This window comes from Phyllopteryx taeniolatus, chromosome 18, assembly GCF_024500385.1.
Source record: "Phyllopteryx taeniolatus isolate TA_2022b chromosome 18, UOR_Ptae_1.2, whole genome shotgun sequence".
In the NCBI taxonomy this organism is placed as follows: Eukaryota; Metazoa; Chordata; class Actinopteri; order Syngnathiformes; family Syngnathidae; genus Phyllopteryx; species Phyllopteryx taeniolatus.
The window spans coordinates 18,998,119-19,017,543 of NC_084519.1; the positions used below are offsets into that span (position 1 = coordinate 18,998,119).

General features: G+C 54.2%; 3 protein-coding genes across 3 annotated transcripts; all 3 read right to left on the reverse strand.

Annotated features, from left to right (window-relative positions):
- Nucleotides 1-298: 298 nt before the first annotated feature.
- LOC133468050 (ankyrin repeat and SOCS box protein 2-like) lies at nt 299-7,692 on the reverse strand. Its single transcript, XM_061753459.1, has 10 exons — nt 7,213-7,692; nt 6,842-7,111; nt 6,054-6,164; nt 5,704-5,864; nt 4,224-4,379; nt 3,911-4,156; nt 3,677-3,848; nt 2,634-3,216; nt 1,741-1,894; nt 299-1,496 (listed from the first exon to the last, which is right to left on the reverse strand). The coding sequence occupies exons 2-10, from the start codon at nt 7,069-7,071 to the stop codon at nt 1,360-1,362; spliced, it is 1,950 nt and encodes a 649-aa protein (XP_061609443.1). The 5' UTR covers nt 7,072-7,111; nt 7,213-7,692; the 3' UTR covers nt 299-1,359.
- Nucleotides 7,693-9,647: 1,955 nt separating this feature from the next.
- Nucleotides 9,648-15,511, reverse strand: LOC133468052 (ovalbumin-related protein X-like). The gene is made up of 7 exons (XM_061753462.1): nt 15,396-15,511; nt 14,394-14,489; nt 13,267-13,573; nt 12,095-12,385; nt 11,464-11,737; nt 11,122-11,269; nt 9,648-11,061 (listed from the first exon to the last, which is right to left on the reverse strand). Exons 1-7 carry the CDS (start codon nt 15,411-15,413, stop codon nt 10,867-10,869), a joined length of 1,329 nt encoding a protein of 442 aa, XP_061609446.1. The 5' UTR covers nt 15,414-15,511; the 3' UTR covers nt 9,648-10,866.
- xrcc3 (X-ray repair complementing defective repair in Chinese hamster cells 3) lies at nt 15,366-19,352 on the reverse strand. Its single transcript, XM_061753468.1, has 7 exons — nt 19,154-19,352; nt 18,133-18,270; nt 17,870-18,061; nt 17,651-17,805; nt 16,571-16,783; nt 16,457-16,494; nt 15,366-15,683 (listed from the first exon to the last, which is right to left on the reverse strand). The coding sequence occupies exons 1-7, from the start codon at nt 19,209-19,211 to the stop codon at nt 15,467-15,469; spliced, it is 1,011 nt and encodes a 336-aa protein (XP_061609452.1). The 5' UTR covers nt 19,212-19,352; the 3' UTR covers nt 15,366-15,466.
- Nucleotides 19,353-19,425: the final 73 nt, after the last annotated feature.

A 19,425-nucleotide genomic window follows, 5' to 3' on the forward strand; every position in this document is an offset into this window, starting at 1 on the left:
AAATACGGTGGTGCCTTGAGATGCAAGTTGAATTCCTTCCAAATCTCAAATCCTCTTTCCACTTTGAAATGAGCGAAAGTCCTTAACCTGTTCCAGCCTCCCAAAAAACAAAGATTTGCTTTATTTAATGAGAAAAACAGCACTCTATAATGTACTTTATAAAGGCAGATATTGACAGTTAAACTCTGTCGAGTTCTCAGTTCAGCAGTCGTATTCCAGGTATGTGCCCCAAAATTGGAGCATCGAGGGAATCATTCGTATGTTATATTAGTTCACCACACACACACACACACAGTGAAATAGTTCAAGCCTTTATTTGTTCCAATTTTGAAAATGATGGCAGCTGCTGGGGGACGACATCTGCTCCACAGTGCTGAGGACCGGGGTTCAAATCCCGGCCCCGCCTGTGTGAAGTTTGCATGTTCTTCGCATGCCTGCGTGGCTTTTCTCCGGGTACTCCGCTTTCCTCCCACATCCCAAAAACATGCACGGATTGAAGACTCTAAATTGCCCGGAGGTGTGACTGGTTGTTTGTGTTTACGTGCCCCGCGATTGGCTGGCGCCCAGTTGAGGGCGTACCCTGCCTCTCGTCCGAAGATACCTGGGATGGGCTCCAGCACGCCCGCGACCCGCGTGAGGAGAAGCCGTACAGAAAATGGATTGTTGGCGGCTTGCTTTTTTCCATCTTCCATTGCAAGCTAAACGGCTAACTATCAATGCAAAAGGTTTGCGCTCGCAAGTCAAAGCAAAAAAAAATGGGCTGAGGAACAGCTTGTGTGCAGGGGCGCTCCTAGACCACTTTTAGTGTGTCTTTCATCGCATTTATTGAGAACATGAAATCCTGACCAGGGAGCAGAGATGCGTAGAAACGCGCTACATTTACTCCGCGACAAGTTACTCTAGTAGCATTTTGGATAAATTGTACTTGTGAGAGTAGTTTTAATGCAGCATACGTTTTACTTTTACTTGAGTATTTATGTTAAGACACGGTACTTTTACGCAGCTCCGCAACTTTTCTTGATCAATTATTGCTTATTTATCAGTTTTGTTTGGTTTTTTTTCAGTGTGCGATCTGTTTAGACTACAACTTCCGCATTGGGCGCTGTTTACGCCGATACAACGTAACCGCTTGTGACGTTTAACGCTAGTTCACCAATCGAACGATACAAGACAGTCACATGACCGCGCACGTCGTCTTCTATTGGGCTTCGCGGGCATAGCTATAAAAACGAGATACGCCAGCCCGGCTACTGCACGTGCCTACGTGGGGGCCATGTTGGGAAGGTCGTCGTTGCCAGAGAAGGCGACGGCGAGCGACTGCGTTTACATTTCAGACGACAAAAACAACAGCATCCGCGTTCAGAAATCCACAGAAGCTTCCCGGTGCTGCAGGAAGCGGACGAGGCTCGCGGGGAGCGGCAAACTCTTCAAGCGCCGCCGCCCGACCACCTGCACGACGCGCACGCGACACAGCTGCAGCAGCCGCCTCGGCAAAGCTGCACAAAAAAGAGAGAGACGTTGGCTTTTAACTGGCCGTTTGGGTCCGCTAAGGCTGAAACGTAACAATCGATTCATCCGTCGATTATTTTTTCCGATTAATCCACGAATCGGAGTTAAAAAAAAAACAAAAAAAAAACTTTCATTTCCATTCAAATTTGAATAATTCATTATTAAACATTGAACAAACATCAATTGACGATGATTCAGGCAGTGGTTTGTGGAGGCCAGATGTTCACCCACCGGCTTTGTCTTTAATGACGCTCCAGTCGTCGAAACTGTCCAAGTGGTCGAGCAGGCGAGAGCAGAGGCGCACGTGACCCACGTAGTCCAGCAGCACGTCGATGATAGGCCCCGCCCACCGGCTGATGCCGGGGGCCGAGATCATTTCGCAGAACTGGCGGCCACACACAAAGACGGAGGCCGGTTACTTCCTCGGCGCTCGCGCTTCAGCTTCCAGACTCGAAATATTCTTCGCTGTTAAACAAAGACGGCGAGTTGTAGCCGATGCGGTTTTGCCCGAGGTTTGAAGCCACACCGCCGACGCCCCGCGGGTTTTCGACCTGCGGGGCGCCGGCGGCGGACGTTGTAAACCCGGGCCACGACCGATCCGGTATGGAATTCTTTGGATCAACGCTCATATTTGATTGGCAAAGTTTGAAGCCGGATGCCCTTCCTGACGCAAGCCTCTGCATTCGTCCGGGCTTGGGACCGGCCTACGGCGGATGGATTCATTGATGGATCAATGTTCAATGTGAAATAGAAATGTTTGGCGTCAATCTCGCGCACGGGGGTCATCGCAGGTCTGACACAAAGAGCTACAGAGACATCGTGTATATTCTGTGGTACCTTGACTTCTGAGTTGAGTTGTTCTTTCCGCGCTTGCGTTCCACTAACACGCCTCACAGTTTCCAGTCAAGCATTACGGATATGGCACGGATAAGGGATCGTTTTCACCGATCAGCTCAGAAGCACGTGATCGGGTCGGGAACCATTTTTTCTTTTTCGTACGTCGTGCGCAACTCAAAAGTTTGGCTCGCGACACAAAGCCGAACGTCGATCAAGCGATGGCTGGGAGCCGGGAAAAACTCGCAAGTCAAGGTACCGCTGCGACGCGGGTTTCCCGCTCCGATCACCTGAACGCCTCGCGTCACCCCGACGGGCGGACGCTGTCCTTCGATGAAGCCCAGGTGACCCGGGTGCGACCTAGTGGTTTGGAGCGGCGGGTGCGGGCCGTTCCCGTACACGCAGTCGAAGCAGGAGAGGGCGTCGCCGCCGTTGTCCAGCAGGTACTTGAACATGGGCAGGTACTTCATGGCCAACATAAAGATGGCGGGGAAGGTGGTGGGGTGGGTGGGGACGCGAGCGTTAATGTCGGCGCCGCCCTCCACCAACAGCGTGACGTTCTCGATGCAGCCTTGCCTCGCCGCCACCAGGAGCGGCCCGAACACGTCCAGGTTGGGATCGGCGCCGGCGTCCAGCAGCGCGCGAACGTTGTCCACGTTGTAGTTGACGACGGCCAAGTAGAGCGGCGTGCTGCGCCGGTCCTCGTACAGTCTGGAGCGCTCTTCGCACAGCTGGGCGTTGACGTCGAACCCGGCCCGGATCAGCGTCTCCAGGACGTCGTCCCGGTTGTGCTCGGCGGCCACGTGGAGCGGACTGATGCCGGCGCGGCGGACTCTCGTCTTGCTGGTGGCCGGCATCAACATGGACACGACGCTGGGAAAGGAAACAGGAAGTTGCCGGACGGCTGTCGGGCGACATTAAATAAGCTAACGGTGTTGACTTTCCCCTCAACGTGCACTTGTGTCAGCCGGTTCTGCTTTGCAGTTGACACATTGGACTTTGTCGTCTTGTTTTTTGACGTGTGAAAAGATCCCAAACGTTGGACTTTGTGTTTTTGAGGCACTTTTTCCTCCTGCAGTAAAGAGTCTGCAGTAACAGTAATTAGTCCGTGTGGAAAGCCGGTGACGACAAAACCACAGCAAGAAATCTGCCACGCGGCGAGACCGCGATATGGCGAGGAAGGACCGAATGTACAGAAAATGGCTCGATGGGTTGGTTTTAGTGTGTTTCCCGAAGGAGCCAATGAGGACCGGGCCCTGGCATCCCTCCATCTTTCTGCACCCGCGCGGCCCTCGGCGGACCAAGTTTGGACGAGTGCCGTCTTCGCGCTTACGTGTCGCTTCCTTTGCGGGCGGCGATGTGCAGCGGCAGCAGTCCCGCCTTCCCTGCGATGTTGGCGTCCGCTTCCTGGGAAAGGAGGAACTCCACGACGTCGGCGTGGCCGTTCTTAGCGGCTTCGTGGAGAGCCGTCGCTCCGTCTGCAGCTTGACTGTTGATGTCTGCGCCTGGGGTCGGGGTCAAAGGGTAAAGGCGGGTACGGGGCTCCGCCGTCATCGGAGCGACTTACCGTGTTTGACCAGGAGACGCAGAGAGGCGACTTGTCCGCTCTGAGCCGCGGTGAACAACGGCGTGATGCCGTAATTGTCTTTTGGGCTGTGTTTGCCGCCAGCCTTCAGGAGCATCTGGCAGATCTCCACGTTGTTGCGGCACGCGGCCTCGTGCAGGGCCGTCCAGCCCTGGAAGCACTTGGCGTCGACCGCCGCTCCGTGATTGAGCAAGAGCGCCACCAGCGCCGGGTTGTCCCTCTCGCAGGCTGCGGGGAGGACGACGGACGGCTCAATGCAACCGGCGCACGACCGGACGGCGGTCGCTCTCGGTACCTTTGTACAGCGGAGTCTCGCGATCCCGGTTGGCGGCGTCGGGATCGGCGGCGTTCTCCAGCAGAAGTCGAGCGCACGGCGGATGCTCCCTGCCGACGGCCACCAGCAGCGACGTCTCGCCGTGCTCGCTGCGCTTGTTGACCGTCCCCGGCTGGGCTGAGCACCGGAAAATAGATGCTAGCTGGTTAGCGTGTTAGCTTGTAGTGTTGTAACGCTCTTTCTGGATTCTGTGGTTTTCTCGGTCAAAGAAATGCCTGACAATGCCTGAAGTTCTTTCACTTGACGCCTGTTTTATGTTGGTGTATACGGCGTTCCCCCGCGCTTTCAATTCACTCCTCACGATTCCCATTTTGTCCGATTGATGTATTTATTGGATTTTGTATTTTGCTTTGGGGGAGTGCCGAGAGCGAGCCGCTCTTACGCGCACCTTTTTGTGTTCTTTCCGATGTGTCGTCGGAACAAAATATCGACCCTATCTGACTTCATTCTCCGGTTGTTTGCGAGGCCCGACCTCCGACCGTGAGGAGCGACCGGCTTTTTGGCATCTGACGTCCCCTGCGTGCCGCAGCTTGCGAAGGAAAGGAAAGCAAGTGGGACAGGAGATTTCAAGCGTTTCCTTCCTTTGAGCAGAATGGGAAGTTCCTCGCCGAGGAACGAGCTAACAGATGCTAAGTGCAGTTTGTTTCCATCCGAGCCGCGGCCGACGCGCGTTTACGGTTTACTCATACCGGAGGCTTGAATCGTGTTCTCCGTCTCTCATCGCAGATGAGCATTATTCATTCATTAGTCACAACACGCGAAGGTCATTGGCGCTATTTTCGAGCTTTGTGTCCAACTGGTAACCCTTTGCATTCATCGGTAAGTCGCTTTCACTTTCTAAAACGTCGCCGACCCTGACGTCGACTGCAACGAGAGGAATCAAAAGCGCGAACCCTCGCACGCCGAGCAGGGCGCAGACGTCCTTTGTCCTTTGTCCTTTGTCCCTCCTCCGGGGGGAGCCGACCACAACCTCGACACGTTTGGAGGCGCTGCGTGTCTCGAGGTGTTTACGTGTGGTTGGATATTGCGGAGGATTGTTTTTATGCGAGAGGTTGAATTATTGATTGTGTTTTTTGTGAGTTGTTTTTATGTCCAGCACTTTGTTTCGGCTGCGTTTTCTTTTGGAAATAAACAAATAAAGTATGACAAGAATTCTTTTGCGCGACGATCCGCCTTTTGTTGCCTTTTGCTTTACGCTTTGCCGGGATCTAGTTGAGTTTCATGTTGTCTTTTCTTTTCGTTTCCCCAGCGCGCCTCGCTCGTTACGTCGTGGTCTCTCCGGCTGTTCTCATCAGTCCCGCCCCTAATGTCAACCGATCGGCTGGCGTCGAGTCCAGGTGTGCCTCGTTGTCTCGTCAGTCCCTTTGTATTTAGCTCCCTATTTTCTCAGGTCCGGCTTCGTCGCGCTACGTCACGCGTCCAAAGTCAGTGGGTCCGTTACCCGACAGAAGGACCCTGAGGCACGCCTCCTGGCCGTAAAACGCCGCCTGGTGGACGGCCAGCCAGCCCGGCGGCATCGGGTCGGTTCCGGAAGACGCCATCAGAGCCTTCAGGTGAGCCACGTCGCCCGCGCGGATCGCTTGGAACAGGGGCTCCTCCTTCCTGACCAACACAGCAAACGGACGCACACGTGACCCCTGACCTCCTGATTAGGGTTAGGGTTCCGCTTCAGGAGAAGATTAGGGTTAGGGTGCAGAAGCAAGCAGAGTCCTGAACTTCGGGTCAGGGATGAGGTGGCCGAGGTTAAGGGTTAGGGTTACGGGGAAGTTCAGGCTTCAGGATCAAACGTACTCCTGAAGCTCTGGCCCGACGTGGACCAAAGTGCCGTCCCATTTGCGGAAAGCCAACATCTTCTTCCCGGCGCCGGTGGTGAAAGGGCTGACGCTGCCCTCGAAAGTCTTTCTGCAACTCACACACACACACACCAGACGACAGCCAATCAGCACGGAGAACACGCCACGCCCGTCTTCCCGGGAAGCCGGCTTTTCCTATTCGGCGGGAGCCGTCCGATTGCGGGCGAGCGAACATACGCTGAGCGCGTTTCTCATACTCGTACTTTCACAATTTGAAAAAAACATCTGGAGGTCATCCAAAAGGTCGGACCCTAGCCCTTAACCTGGATGAGACTACGGCGGCGCCTTGAGACATGAGTTCCATCGGTTCTGTGACCACGCTCGCCACGCCACGCACTCGTATCTCAAATCATCTGGAAATGCCATGAATCCGTTACCAAAAAACAAGAGCGTTCGTTTTTGAAGAGGGTAAATAAATATCACTCCTCAAAGTCGCAGCCAAGTTGCAAAAAAGGTCTCGTAAAGTTCACGCGTCACGGAAGTCGGACAAATTGGAATCAATAAAAGCCAAAGAAATTGCAAAATATGTGCAATCGGGTTTCAAAACGGTCCAGAATTGAGACGTTGCGGGCGGGTCGCCGAAAGCTGGGAAAGCCCCGCCCCTTCAGTGACACGCGGGGATTTTGGGGGAAGCGCAACAGAAAGAGAAAAGAAAAAACAAAACAAAACAAAACAAGTGTTTCGGGACGGTACTGTCACGATTGCAAGTTTGGCGGCCATACGCACACGTCGGGGGGCTTTTGTCTCGGCGGGTTTGGCGAGCTGTAGTGGGCGGGGCCTTGCTGCTCAGATGCAACTCGTTGAACTTTGTTGACCTTCAGGTCAGGAGGCCGCAGGCCCGCGGCGGGCTCGGCGGGGGCGTCCAGCAGGCTGCGCTCGACGGCGAGCCGCAGCAGCTCGTCGTCGCTCAGGTCGCCGTACGCCGAATAATCGTCCCATCCCGCCGCGTCCGCCATGACGGAAACTTTGAGACGTTCCCGGGAGCGAACGTCTCCGCTGGTTTGGACGCACGACAAGGAAGAACAAAGTGCGCTCGTGAGGACGGGACCCGTCGTCAACTTTGACCCCCAAAAAATCAGCAGAAGACAAGTTCTCACCGAAGACAAGTTTCCCGTTTGCAGAGCCGCGACGAGCCGTCCGCGTTCTGCCAGCGAGCGGCCCCTTTCTTTTTTTAGCAGCCGCCTCTCGTCTTACCGCACGTGACCTTTAACGTGGCGTGGGACCTTTGTGCACGGTCTCCATTTCACGCTGTCGCTACTGTTGACGCACGGTACCGCTGTTGCAGGGACACTTTAGTGTTTCGGTCGCTCGTTGCATACGCGGGGGGTCCGAGGACCTCTTTTGCACGGCCCTCGTGGACCTTCAGGCAGAGCTCGTCCCCAGCACGTATTGTTAGGCTTTCCAACGGTCTCACCGTGGGGGGCGGGGTGCTTCGGTCTACATATCGGCTACGTTGTTCGCGAGGTGACCTGAGAGGGTTACGCGACACTGCGTAGACGTTTTGCTTGCCACATTCCTTTACAGATGCACACTAAGCTCTTCTCACAAACATATAGTAGCATTATTTTGAGCAAATAATCATCAACTTGGAATTTGATGGCTGCAACACGTTCCCAAAAAAGCTGGGACAGGGTCTTGTTTACCGCTGCGTTACGTCACCTTTTCTTTGAACAACATTACAACAATAAACGTTTGGGAACTGAGCGCACTCATTGTTGAAGCTTTGCAGGTGGAATTCTTTCCCATTCTCGATCGACGTACAGCTTCGGCCGTTCAACAGTCCGGGGTCTCCGTGGTCGTATTTGACGCTTCATAATGCGCCACGCATTTTCAATGGGAGACAGGTCTAGTACCCGCACTCTTTTACTACGAAGCCACGCTGTTGTAACACGTGCAGAATGTGGTTTGGCATTGTCTCGCTGCAATAAGCAGGGGCGTCCGTGAAAAAGACGTCGCTTGGATGGCAGCGTATGTTTCTCCAAAACCTGTATGTACCTTTCAGCATGAATGGTGCTTTCACAGATGTGTAAGTGACCCATGCCATTGGCACTAACACAGCCATCACATACCATCACAGATGCCGGCTTTTGAACTTTGCGTCCATAACGGTCCGGATGGTTCTTTTCCTCTTTGGCCCGGAGGACACGACGTCCACAGTTTCCAAAAACAATTTGAAATGCGGACTCGTCGGACCACAGAACACTTTTCCACTTTGCGTCGGCCCATCTTAGATGAGCTCGGGCCCAGAGAAGCCGACGGCGTTTCTGGGTGTTGTTGATAAATGGCTTTTGCTCTGCATAGTAGAGTTTTAAGTTGCACTTCCGGCTGTAGCTTGCTCTTTGCTTGTGAGTGACTGAGCAATTGAGGGAAGCTCCTTTTCTACCCAATCACGGCACCCGCCTGTTCACCTGTGGGATGTTCCAAACACGTGTTTGATGAGCATTCCTCAACTTTATTGCCACCTGTCCCAGCTTTTTGGGGAACGTGTTGCAGCCATCAAATTCCAAGTTCATGATTATTTGCTACAAACAATCAAGTTGATCAGTTTGAACAGGAAATATCTTGTCTTTGGAGTGTGTTCAATTCAATATAGGTCGAACACGATTGGCAAATCATTGGATTGTGTTTTTATTTATCTTTAACACAACGTCCCAACTTCATGGGAATTGGGGTTGTAGTTTGAAGGTAACTTAGTTACTTCACAGATTACTTGAGTTTAAAAGTTACTCAGGTACTTCACTGATTAGCTGAGCTTAAAAGTAACGTAGTTACTTTCCTGATGGCTCGAGTTTAAGAGGAACTTTGTGACTTTACTGAGCAGGCTCCATTCAAAATGTGTTTGGAGAGTTTACAGCAAGGAGTTGGCGAGCGATTCCGGCCGACGTCACTCCTCGGAAAGAGGCCGCGCGCTCGCTGCAACGGCGCTCCCAATCGGGACCGCGCCCGCTAAAAATGAACTACACTTGTTTATCAAGAACTGTATTTCACACCGTTTCTTATTTCAGTCAAAGGCGTTTATTGCGTTCCACCAAATAGAAAGAGGAGAAATGTATTTTATTTGAAATCGAATCGTGCTCTTAAATGATGAATGACCAAACCAAACCAAAAATGGCGATGAACCCTTTTTCCTAAAGAAGCACTTTCGGTCGTCTGACTGCCACTTTTTTACGTTGCCTTCGTGGAGCCCAACACCAACGGAAAGCGCAGAATCGGAACAATATGCAGGGTCGCTGCAGTCTTGTCAGTCGCAATCGGTCTTTCGAGACGTCAGCTCGAGGATGCGGCGCTCGTCTCCGTATTTGAGCTCCCGGCGGTATTTGCCCGGTTGATGACGTCATTCTGCGACTGCCAAGCAAGTCACGGGTACGGTTAAGCTAACGCTCTCGCCAATTTTCCTCGCCAACTCGTCGGAACGGCTTTCGTCCGGCACGCTTTCATCGGACGGCTTCATCATCTTCCTCATTTTGTGACAGATGGAATTTGGAAAAGAAAAAAGTGAAAGCGGCTCGGAAATGAGGACCGACGCCTGAGATTGTTCGCCAAAATGAGATTTTTATTTTTATTGGACAGCAAAAAGGTCAAAGGTGAGAGCCGATAGCATGCGTGGAAGATTATAGCACTATTTTTACGCCATTTTGACGATATTATTACATGTATGCACTGGCTGCCGCCACTGGGGGCGTATTTGCACGGTATCCGGGGTCGCTGCGATGAATCGTCTGTAAAAAGGTTAGCTTGGGGTTAGCGTCGCAGCTCAGGGAAGTTCACGCCGACGTCGGATTCGATAACTTTATTCTCGCGCCGACGTCCGCGTACATTGTCAAAGGGGTTCCTAATGATATGGCGACATTCTTTTTTTTGGAGAACAACATGAAACAACGGTGACGCGTGCAGGAGGGTTAATGCGCGAGTGTGCCTAATAAAGCGGTTACTATACGGAAGCATGCCGAGAGCTCACGGACGCCGCCCTTCTGGACGCTTTGGGCGCCGCGTTGGCTAAATAACGGCGCTCGGCGACGACGGCGTGATTTCTTGGTGACCCGCAAAGGTTGAATGGAGGCGACTTGACCTTTCTCGTGAGTTGAAGACGTCTTCCCTTCCAAACGTTGGAACTCGATTGGCCGCTTCAACTCGTGGACCTGGATAATCCCTGCGTGGCCCGCTGATCATCTCTTTGGAGCCATTTGGAGTCAAAGGAAGGCGGCCTCCTCCTCCTCCTTCTTCTTCTTTTTCTTGAGACGCAAACCGACTGCTGACCAGAAGAAACCGCTCTCCTATTTTGCGCCAATTCAGACTTTTCCACATACGAAGTGCGCCGACCGCCAACGCGTCAGAGCGGCGCCGTTTTTCATTTTCATATCATTTGATCAATAACGGTTTCTGAAGATGCTAATGACGTCTTTGCCTCCGTCTGTTTTTTCTTGAATTGCCTTGAGAAGTGACAGCGAATCGCAACGAACTAACCAAGCGACAAGTAACCTTTTGTTTTTGCGTGCCTACGGATCGTTGTCGGGTGTGCGTGCAACCCCCGGGGACGCGTGCGTGCGCGCATGCAAGGCGCGCACGCACGCGACCGCCAAACGTGGCACGCTACCATCGGAAGGAAGCGCGCGACGTGGAAAGTACGCATCGGCCTCGAGGGTCGCTCGGAGGGACTTGGTCCTCGCGCTTTGAGAGGCGTCGCGAGTTGCGTTTGGAGTCCGGTTGCCTGGATTCAACCTGCGCGGGTGACCGCGAGCGTCCGCGCGGACTTATTTCTTGGTGGGGTCGCGCAGTCGCCCCATCAGGAGCAGGGCGCCGCTGGCCCGATGGTAGACCACGAAGAGGAACGGTCGGTTGACGGTCAGTCGAGGGGGAGGATCGGAGAAGACGGCGGCGGCGGCCCCGCCTCCCGACGCGTCTCCTCCGCCGCTCTCGTCCATCGACGCGACGGCTTTATGAAGAACCTGCGGACGGACCCGACGTCAGGTCGCGACGTGGGGAGGCGCGCGCCGGCGTCGGCTCACCTGTGACACGGCGACGCCTGGAGGGACGCCCGCGTCGCTCAGGTCGGCGTCCTCCCCGAACGCTCGGACGACGCCCAGGGTGCGCAGGACGTCCGCCAGAGAGTAGGAGCGGTCTAACAGGAAGCGCGGCAGCTGCACCTCCAGCTTCCTGTTCACACGAAAGGAGGCCGGAAGACGACTTCAGTGGCAAGTCGTCGATGACGCAACAGAATTTTCTGGGAAGTCGGTGAAAATTGGGCGAAATGCCGGCAGCGAACGAGTTCAATACATTCCGGAGCCTGCGGCGAAGTACTCGAGACTCGGATCGGCGCTCGCACTTCCACTTGCGTGCGGACGACTCACGTCTTCTTGAGCCGCCCGATCCAGTCCCGGATCTTTTCCGACGTCACGTGGTCTTCCACGGCGCCGAGGTCCACGTCTTCGTCGGGCAGCACCACCAGCATGGCCGCTCCGTCCGCCATGGGCAGCCGCAGCACGCCCGCCTTCAGCGAGCGGTCGTACGCCAGGAAGTACTTGTCGGCCCGGAACATCATGGGCACGCTGACCGTGTGGTACTTGTCCACGTAGAAGCGCTCGTCCTGAGTGGCGCTGGCGTTGAACGCCTGACTGAAGCGACCTGGCGGAGAAGGCGCACGCGCTTTCAGCATTTCGTGTCCGGGTACTAGTACAGTGCTTTGCAAACCTTCAACCCCAAGTACCGCCTCCGAAAGTACTCCCATAATGACTCGCGCCCGGCCCGACCGCCTAGTGCGTGACACTTGTTGCCCACTTGTTGAGCCTAGCGGTGTCACTGATGCGCCACAGTAATTCACCGGCACAGTTTAACGGTGTACTAGTAGGTCAAAAGTGGCGCTAGCAAAACAAAACCATTACTAATGCACCCTCGTCGTTCGACTAATGTGCCGAATTGTCCTACCGTGAAGCACAATGAGCGACCTTGTGAATGAAATGCGCTAGAAAACTGTACTAGTACCTTGGTAGGATGCGGCAGTCGCAAGTAGCAGCCGCGTGTCGGGCTCCAGTTCGGCCACCAGGTCCTGAACCTCATCTCCGGTCCGCCGCCGGACCCAGGCGTTGACGGTGTCGGCGGCGTCCTGCGACGCGGCGAAGCTCACGCTTTTCACGGCGCCGCCGAACTCGCTCTGGACGAGATCCGCGTACGACGCCGACGGCTGCGCGCCGGCGTCGGCGAAGACGGCCACGCCCTCCTTCAGGTTGAGGGCGGCGCCCCCGTGCGGCACGCTCGTCGTCACCGAGAACGGATCTGAGGAGGAGGGGTGCGGGTGAAACGGGCGCGCCGTAATATCGCACGCGATGGAAACGTGCGGCCGTGATGACAATTGGACAGTCTTCCAAGTCATTGGACCGTTTCTGTCGCGCCGTATCCCGCCTTGGCGACCCGTGGCCGGTATGAGACGGGCAGACCGATAGCCTGTTAATTGTGCCATCTAACTCCCCCCCGGCTCGTCAGTACGGCACTAAGATTAGTCATCCTACGCCGGGGATGCCAATCGGAGGAAAGTGGGCGGACACAAAAGCGGCCTTTTTTTCCAAATGGAATTGACACTTTGACACCAAGTCCGTGTTGGAGAGTCGAAACCGACAAAATACGCGACCTTCGACGGACGGCGCAATCAATCGGAGTTGGCGAGACGACTTCGGAAATGGTCTTGCTTTACGATGACAAGTTAACCTGGCGAAAAGGGAACCATTGAAAAAGTCAAATAACTCCTTATGTTGGATTACATTTCGACGACGGCTTCTTCTTCAAAGAAGGCCTCCGAGGTCACATTGGGAAAACAAGAGCGAGCCGATCGCAAGCGCCGGCTTTAGGAAGCCCGATGCTTTTCCAAAAGCAGCTGCAATTTGACGGCTCTCACATGAATTTTGCCATTCAGTGATGAACTCGCACGAAATGTCAACAGGGTTACTCCCCGACACGGAATACGACGCCGCGTGTGAAAACACAGTTTGTGTTTTCGGGGTCCGGCTTTTCCGTTCGGTCGACAGGCAAAGCCCATTTCGCATCAATTATTTGTCTCGGTTTTGGGGGCGGGGTCCGGAACACAGCCAAAGAATTTCAGTCGATCTTAACGGGGACACCGGATCCGGACGCCGAGAAATCCCGAAGGACCCGCGACCCACCCGGGACGTCTTGAGGCTCCGGCCCGGCCGGACCGAGCGCCAGACGCAGCTGCTCCCGCGTCGTCCCCCCGGAGGCGGCGAGCAGCGCCGCCAGGCCGCGCCGCACCGACGCCGCGGCCAACAAGACGTTGTCGTCGGTGCGGCTCGCCAGCGCCCGATACAAGCGGGTAGAAAAGTCCGTGTTCCTGCGGATCGGGTCCCGGAGCGCGTCGTCGTCGTCGCCGGCGGCCGGCCGACAGCCCGGCGGGAGCGCCAGGCAGAGGACCGCCAACGCGGTCAGCGGGGCGCTGGACATCGTGCTCGGGAGCTGCGCAAAAAACAAACGGGCGACAAAACAGCCAATAGTTGAGTTTGGCCCTTTTTCAGCAAATCACATTTCTTGGCGTTCCTTTCAAAGAACATTTCCACAAAACTCAAACGAGTTCCACTTTGTACTAAAAGTGCTTCCTGCTCAATAGGATTTTGTTTTCCCTCTTTTTTGGTGGCCAACTGACAAATCAAGTATAACGTGGAATTAGTTGGGGGGGTTTTTTCAGGCGAAAGAGAGAAAAAAAGTCTTTTTTCAGTCTTCATGGAGTGCGCCGCTCAAACCAACGCAACCCTAACCTTCTTACATGAGCATAAAAAAAGACGCTAGCAGTTAGCAAAGCCGCTAACTGCAGAAACGCAAACATTTGCAAGCCTCTTTTTCTCGAGTCATACTTTATGCTCAACGACTACGTTTTTCCGTTTCTGTGACAGGGTTGCGCCAAACCGAGAAATAGGATACGATGAAGTCGTTCGTTACAAGTGGAGGTCGATGAGCTCTTTTGTCTTGAAAACCCTAACCCAAAAAAAGATCAACTCAATGATGCGTTTCGGGCGCCAAACGAACCAAAACCTTAAGAGTTGCTTTTATCTCGTCACGCCGCTCACAGCCACCGGGAGGCGAGACGCGGGCCGATTGCTATGATGTGCTGCGATGGATCAGCGGTTTGGTTGCCGATGGTGACGTCACAGCGCCAGCCCGATTTGCGCTGCGACGCTTTGCTGCGTTCGCGTGTAATTACGCACATGCGAGCTCAGATGCGGGGACGTCACTAGATCGATCGGCGAACGGAAGTCAACAAAAACAACGAGCAACACACCTTCGAGAGGCTGCTGCTGCTGCTGCTGCTTCTTCTTCTTCTTCTTCTTCTTCTCCTCCTCCTCGTCTGTCTGTCTGTCCGACGCTCGCTCACAAACTGCGTATCATCGTCAAGTAAGTGGAACACCGGAAATAGCCGCCGGGTTTCCGGTGGACTCTTCAGAATAAGAGCCCGCAAGAGGGCTCCAAAGGAAAAAGCGGCCTTTCCAACACATTTGTTTTGAATAAAAATCAGTCAGTTTTGATAAAACTGCCAGTATAAATCTTTACAGTAATACCTAAAATAACGATCTGTGACAGAAATCATCCCGGCGTCCGAGGAAATTCAACCAATCAGATAGAGAAGGTGTGACTGATGAGGCGTCAGCGGTTCTTATGACGATGTTACCCGTTCCGTCGGGCTTCGGGAGCTTTGCCCAACACAGAAGCCGCCGAGAGGATTTGTCGTCACGTTTTCATCGCTCCTTCGCGAAAGGAAAACTTCTAAGCAACATTCCGTGTTGCGCTGGTGCCGCGGGAAACCAGACCAATGGCAAAACACAACAAGGGAAACGCAATTCATCTGTTCACGCCCCGCGTTTTTTTGTCATAAGAAATAGAAATGCACTCGACAAGTTTGTGGTGTAAAAAAAAAAAGCAAAACAAGAAAAACAATCGCTCGCTCTCCACGTACGAAAGGTCCAGACGCGGAAAACGTGACGGGACCTAACGTATTGTGCTTCCACTGCGAGGAAACCGACGTGAATCGAGGGTGGCCAGATGTTGTCATGTTTGAAAATGGATCCAAACTTGGCGCCTAGTGGGGGGGGGGCCACACGCCGCCTCAAGCTCACGGATCGCCGGTAAATGGAGGGGCTGCCCATAAGGATTGCCTTTACGAGGAACGCCTCCAATTTGGAACGGTCAAGAACTTTTGAAAACAGCGTGGCCGACGTTTGCCCGGAGAAAAGCAAGGCCGCGTCCAAAAAATGGCTCAATGACAATCATCTTTAATCATTCTCACAAATATCGAGATGTTCATTTGCTTGTCGCGAACGTCAGATGAGCGGGGCGTCCCGGAGTTTCCGAACGTCCTCAGACTTCCTCGAGTCCCCGGACGCCCTCCTTCCGCACGGCGGCGTCCCGTCCCGCTCGGGCCAGATGAGGCGCGAACACTACCTCCAACCTGCGGAGGGCGCCGTCCCGGTCACCCTCGCTCACCGTCCCCCCGAGACGCCGCATCGTCAGCCGGACCGTCACCTGGTTGGCCCACGCCAAGCCCAGCGCCGGGCGCACGCTCGAGGAAGAAGGGCTGACGGACAAGCAAACGTTTTCACAGCACAATCGGTCAAGTCCCGCTTTCAATTTCGGGGATGCTAACCGATTCAGCGTTAGTATTTTTGCGCCATTTGAGTTTGAATTATAGATGGGGAATTTTTTTATGCTGAACCAATTTCAAATTTTGGGGGGGTCGGTCAAATATTCCAAATCTTACATTCAAACCAAAATACCACAAGATCTAAAACAGATGTTTTTGTGGATTTTTTGGGGGGAAATAACAAAAAAAGTGTTGAAATTCAAATTCAGGCGGATTTTGGCTGCTAACAATCATGAAAACAGAATCGAAGGAACAATTATGAATCATTTCGGATGTTTTGCAGGAGTGCATGTAGATAGGTTATTTATTATTAGGCAGGTTTTTTTTACCACTCGCATTATTTTACTATATTACCATTATTGGACATTTTTTTCAGGTTATAAAGTTTTGGTTTGGCAGTTCAACAAATACGTAAGTTTCAAAATCAAAGAAGAATTTTGTTCATGGATGTTGATTTCAATATTCATCCAAATAAATGTGATTATTTTTGCGATTTTATCCACCGAATTTGTCTGATGGTAAAGAACGTCAATGTTACAAATACAAATTCAAATGTGCTTTCTGTACGCGTTTACATCGGGGCGGTCCAAACCCCCCCCCCCCCCCCCCCCCCCCCCGCGAGCTGCGTCAAATATTAGTTTGGCTTTTTTTTTTGCCGGCCCGTGGACACGCCTGGCACGCACGCGTGTTCAAAAATAGGACTTTACCCCAAATATTCCTCTGAGTCGCTGAAGATGTCGGTCACCTACAACACACACGCACGCTTTTGGTTACTGCAAAGGATGTGTGTGTGTGTGCGTGTGTGTGTGTGTGTGCGTTACCTGGTTGACGCAGAGGACGGCGGCATCAAATTGGCGACAAAGGTGGTGCAGCGTGGACGAGAGCGTCAGCAGCTGTTTGGTTCTCTCCAGCCAATCGGCGACTCCGAACTCGGACCTGAAGAGCGCCGCCACCGAGTCGACGGCCACGAAGCGGACGAGGCGGCGCGCCAGCAGGAGGCCGACGCGACGCCGCAGGCACGACTGCAGCGACGTCTGACGACAGACGCGTTTCAAACGGGATCGGGAAAACAGACAAATGCCATTGCGACGTAACGGGACGGTTCTGGTCGTAATCCATGTTTGACCAAGCCAAAAACAGTTCATCTCGAACATGCAAGTAACCGTAGTAAAACAGTCGCAGGCTAGAAGAAGAATCAAAAGGCCGACACACGGGTGCCTTTTTAGCCGTCTCGAGGACGTTCGTAACCCCCCCCCCCGAGCGCGTGTGGCCGTTGCGTCCCTGGCCAAGACACTTAGCCCACCTTGCCCGCGAATGAATGCGGTCGGAGGGGCCGTAGGCGCAGAACGGTTCCGTCGGACTGCCCCCTGCAGGGCAGCTGTGGCTGCACGAGTAGCTTGTCACCACCAGCTGTGACTGCGGAACGGACGCACGCACGCACGAAATGAAATGAAATGAAATGATGACGTGTCCGAGTGGCTCGAGAGGTCCTGTACAAGTGCAACGCATTACGATGATGACGACGACGATGATGATGATGATGATATAGTTCCATAATACCTGACATGCGATAGATAAAAGGTTCATGACGGGCCCAAAACAGGTGCAGCCATCATGTAGTAACTTTTTGAATGATGACATCGGGACCAACGAGGCGAGTCGGATCGATCGTTGGTCGCGTTGCAGTCGTTTGGGCGGAAAATTCGAAAGACCATCGGGGAGTGCGAGTGGCGGTATGCACGGTGAGCACAGAGCCAAGATGAGTGAGGGTCCGGCAAATTTGTCTGCAGGAGTGAGGGGAGGGGAGAGGGCCAATCGAGCGGGAAGCGCAGACCACGGCGGCGGACCCCGGGCGTCCCGAATCGACCGAGACTCGGACCCCGCGCGACGGGACCACCCACCAGATCGGCGGCGTGCTCCACGTAAACGCGGTCGGCGAAACGAAGGCTGCCGGTCACGTGCGGCGGGACGTCGGGGCGAAGACGCCGCTGTTCTCTGATCAGCTGCTGCAGACGTCTGCTGGGAAAAGCGTCCTCGGTGCACACAAACACGGCCCCTATGCGTACACACACACACATATGAGCTCCACCCCCAAGTGAGTCCATCGTGCGGTAACTGACCTGAGTCCAGACCCCCGTGGCGGGCCGGGTACTGTACGGAGAGACAGAGCTGCAGAGCCAGCTGGGTCTTCCCGACGCCGCTTTCTCCGGACAGTTCGGTGACGCCCCCTACGGGAAGTCCGCCTCTCAGCAGCCCGTCCAACACGGGGCAGCCCAGGCCCAGTCTGAGACCGGACTCCTCCGCTCGAAGAACTGCGCACGCGAACACGCGGCACGGTCAGCGTTCGGCGAGTCGCGGCGTTCGGGGCGAGGCCGGACGTCACCTGGTAGCGGGGGGCGGGGCCCGCGGAGCCGAGCGGCGGCCGTCAGGAGTCGCCGGACGTCGGCGGCCGACAAGGAGGTCAGCCTCTGCAGGTCCGGACCGGACGTGCGCAGCACCTCCCCGACCGAGCGCACGCCAGCTGGAGAACGAGCGGCGGCGCAAACGCCCAAACAACCAAAGAGGGAAAATTGTCAAGTCGGGAACTTTTTCACCTTCGGTAAAGTCGCCGGCATTTGAATCGGTGATCAACTCGTCCATGGAGTTCATTTGGGCAATATCGGAAATTGACCGTGCAGAAAACGCAGAAAAATCAATTGAAGATGATTCAGTTCCCGGTATGGCCCGTAACAGCCGTCAGAAAAGGGAGAAAACGTCCGATTCACAACAATGACAATAACACGGAGGACGACAGAAATCTTGTCGTTGACGTTTTCTTGGCCCGAAATGAGACTTTGTTGCACTCAACTCTATTGTTTGTTCATTTCAAAAGGAACGCTGCCCACGAAAAAAGGACACCGCTGCAACTGGAACATCTGCAGTCTCTCGGCGCGCTGCCGAGACGTCGCAACAAGTGCAGAAAATCCCTCAATAATTCCCAAGCGGCAAAGTGCAGCCAAACGCGGCGTTTTTCAAATCTGGGATCAGTCGTCGGCCACTCCCACCTCTGCCAATGTCACGACGATATTTCGGACGATATTTCGGACGGTTTAGCGTTGTGCTCCTCAAGCGACCTGAAGCTTTTTCTCTCCATTTTCCGTCTACCAAAATCATCCCGGAATCCTGATGGCTTTCAGGTCGATCCCACTTTTTGGACAATAAGCAATGGGGACTCTTTTTTTTTTTTTTAAGACTGCCGCCAAATTTCCTCCGCCACGGCGGCCGCGGGCGTGACGTCACGTGCACCCCTTCCGTTCACATTCGCATGCAGCTGTCTGCTCCTCCGCGATATTTCGGACGCCGTTACCGGCCGTCCATCTGAGTGACGGTCGCGCTTCGAAAATGCGGCGAAGAGGGTTGCTCACCTTTGCCGAGGGCGCTGACGATCCTCGGATGAAGCTCCAGCTGCCGCCACGAGGACATCACGCCCCTCGTTTCACGTTTGTCATTCGAAGAGAATTCGTACCGCACTCACCAAGCTTCCGTTCGCAGCGCCTTCGCCCGCGCCATCATACGTCATCAGGCTGCGCCGGTTGGAACGTTTCATTTGGCCCTTGGGGGGGGGGGGGGGGCATCAGAAAACAGTTCCCATTCAAAGTAAACGCGCCTTCAATCCCGCATCGATGTATTCATTGAA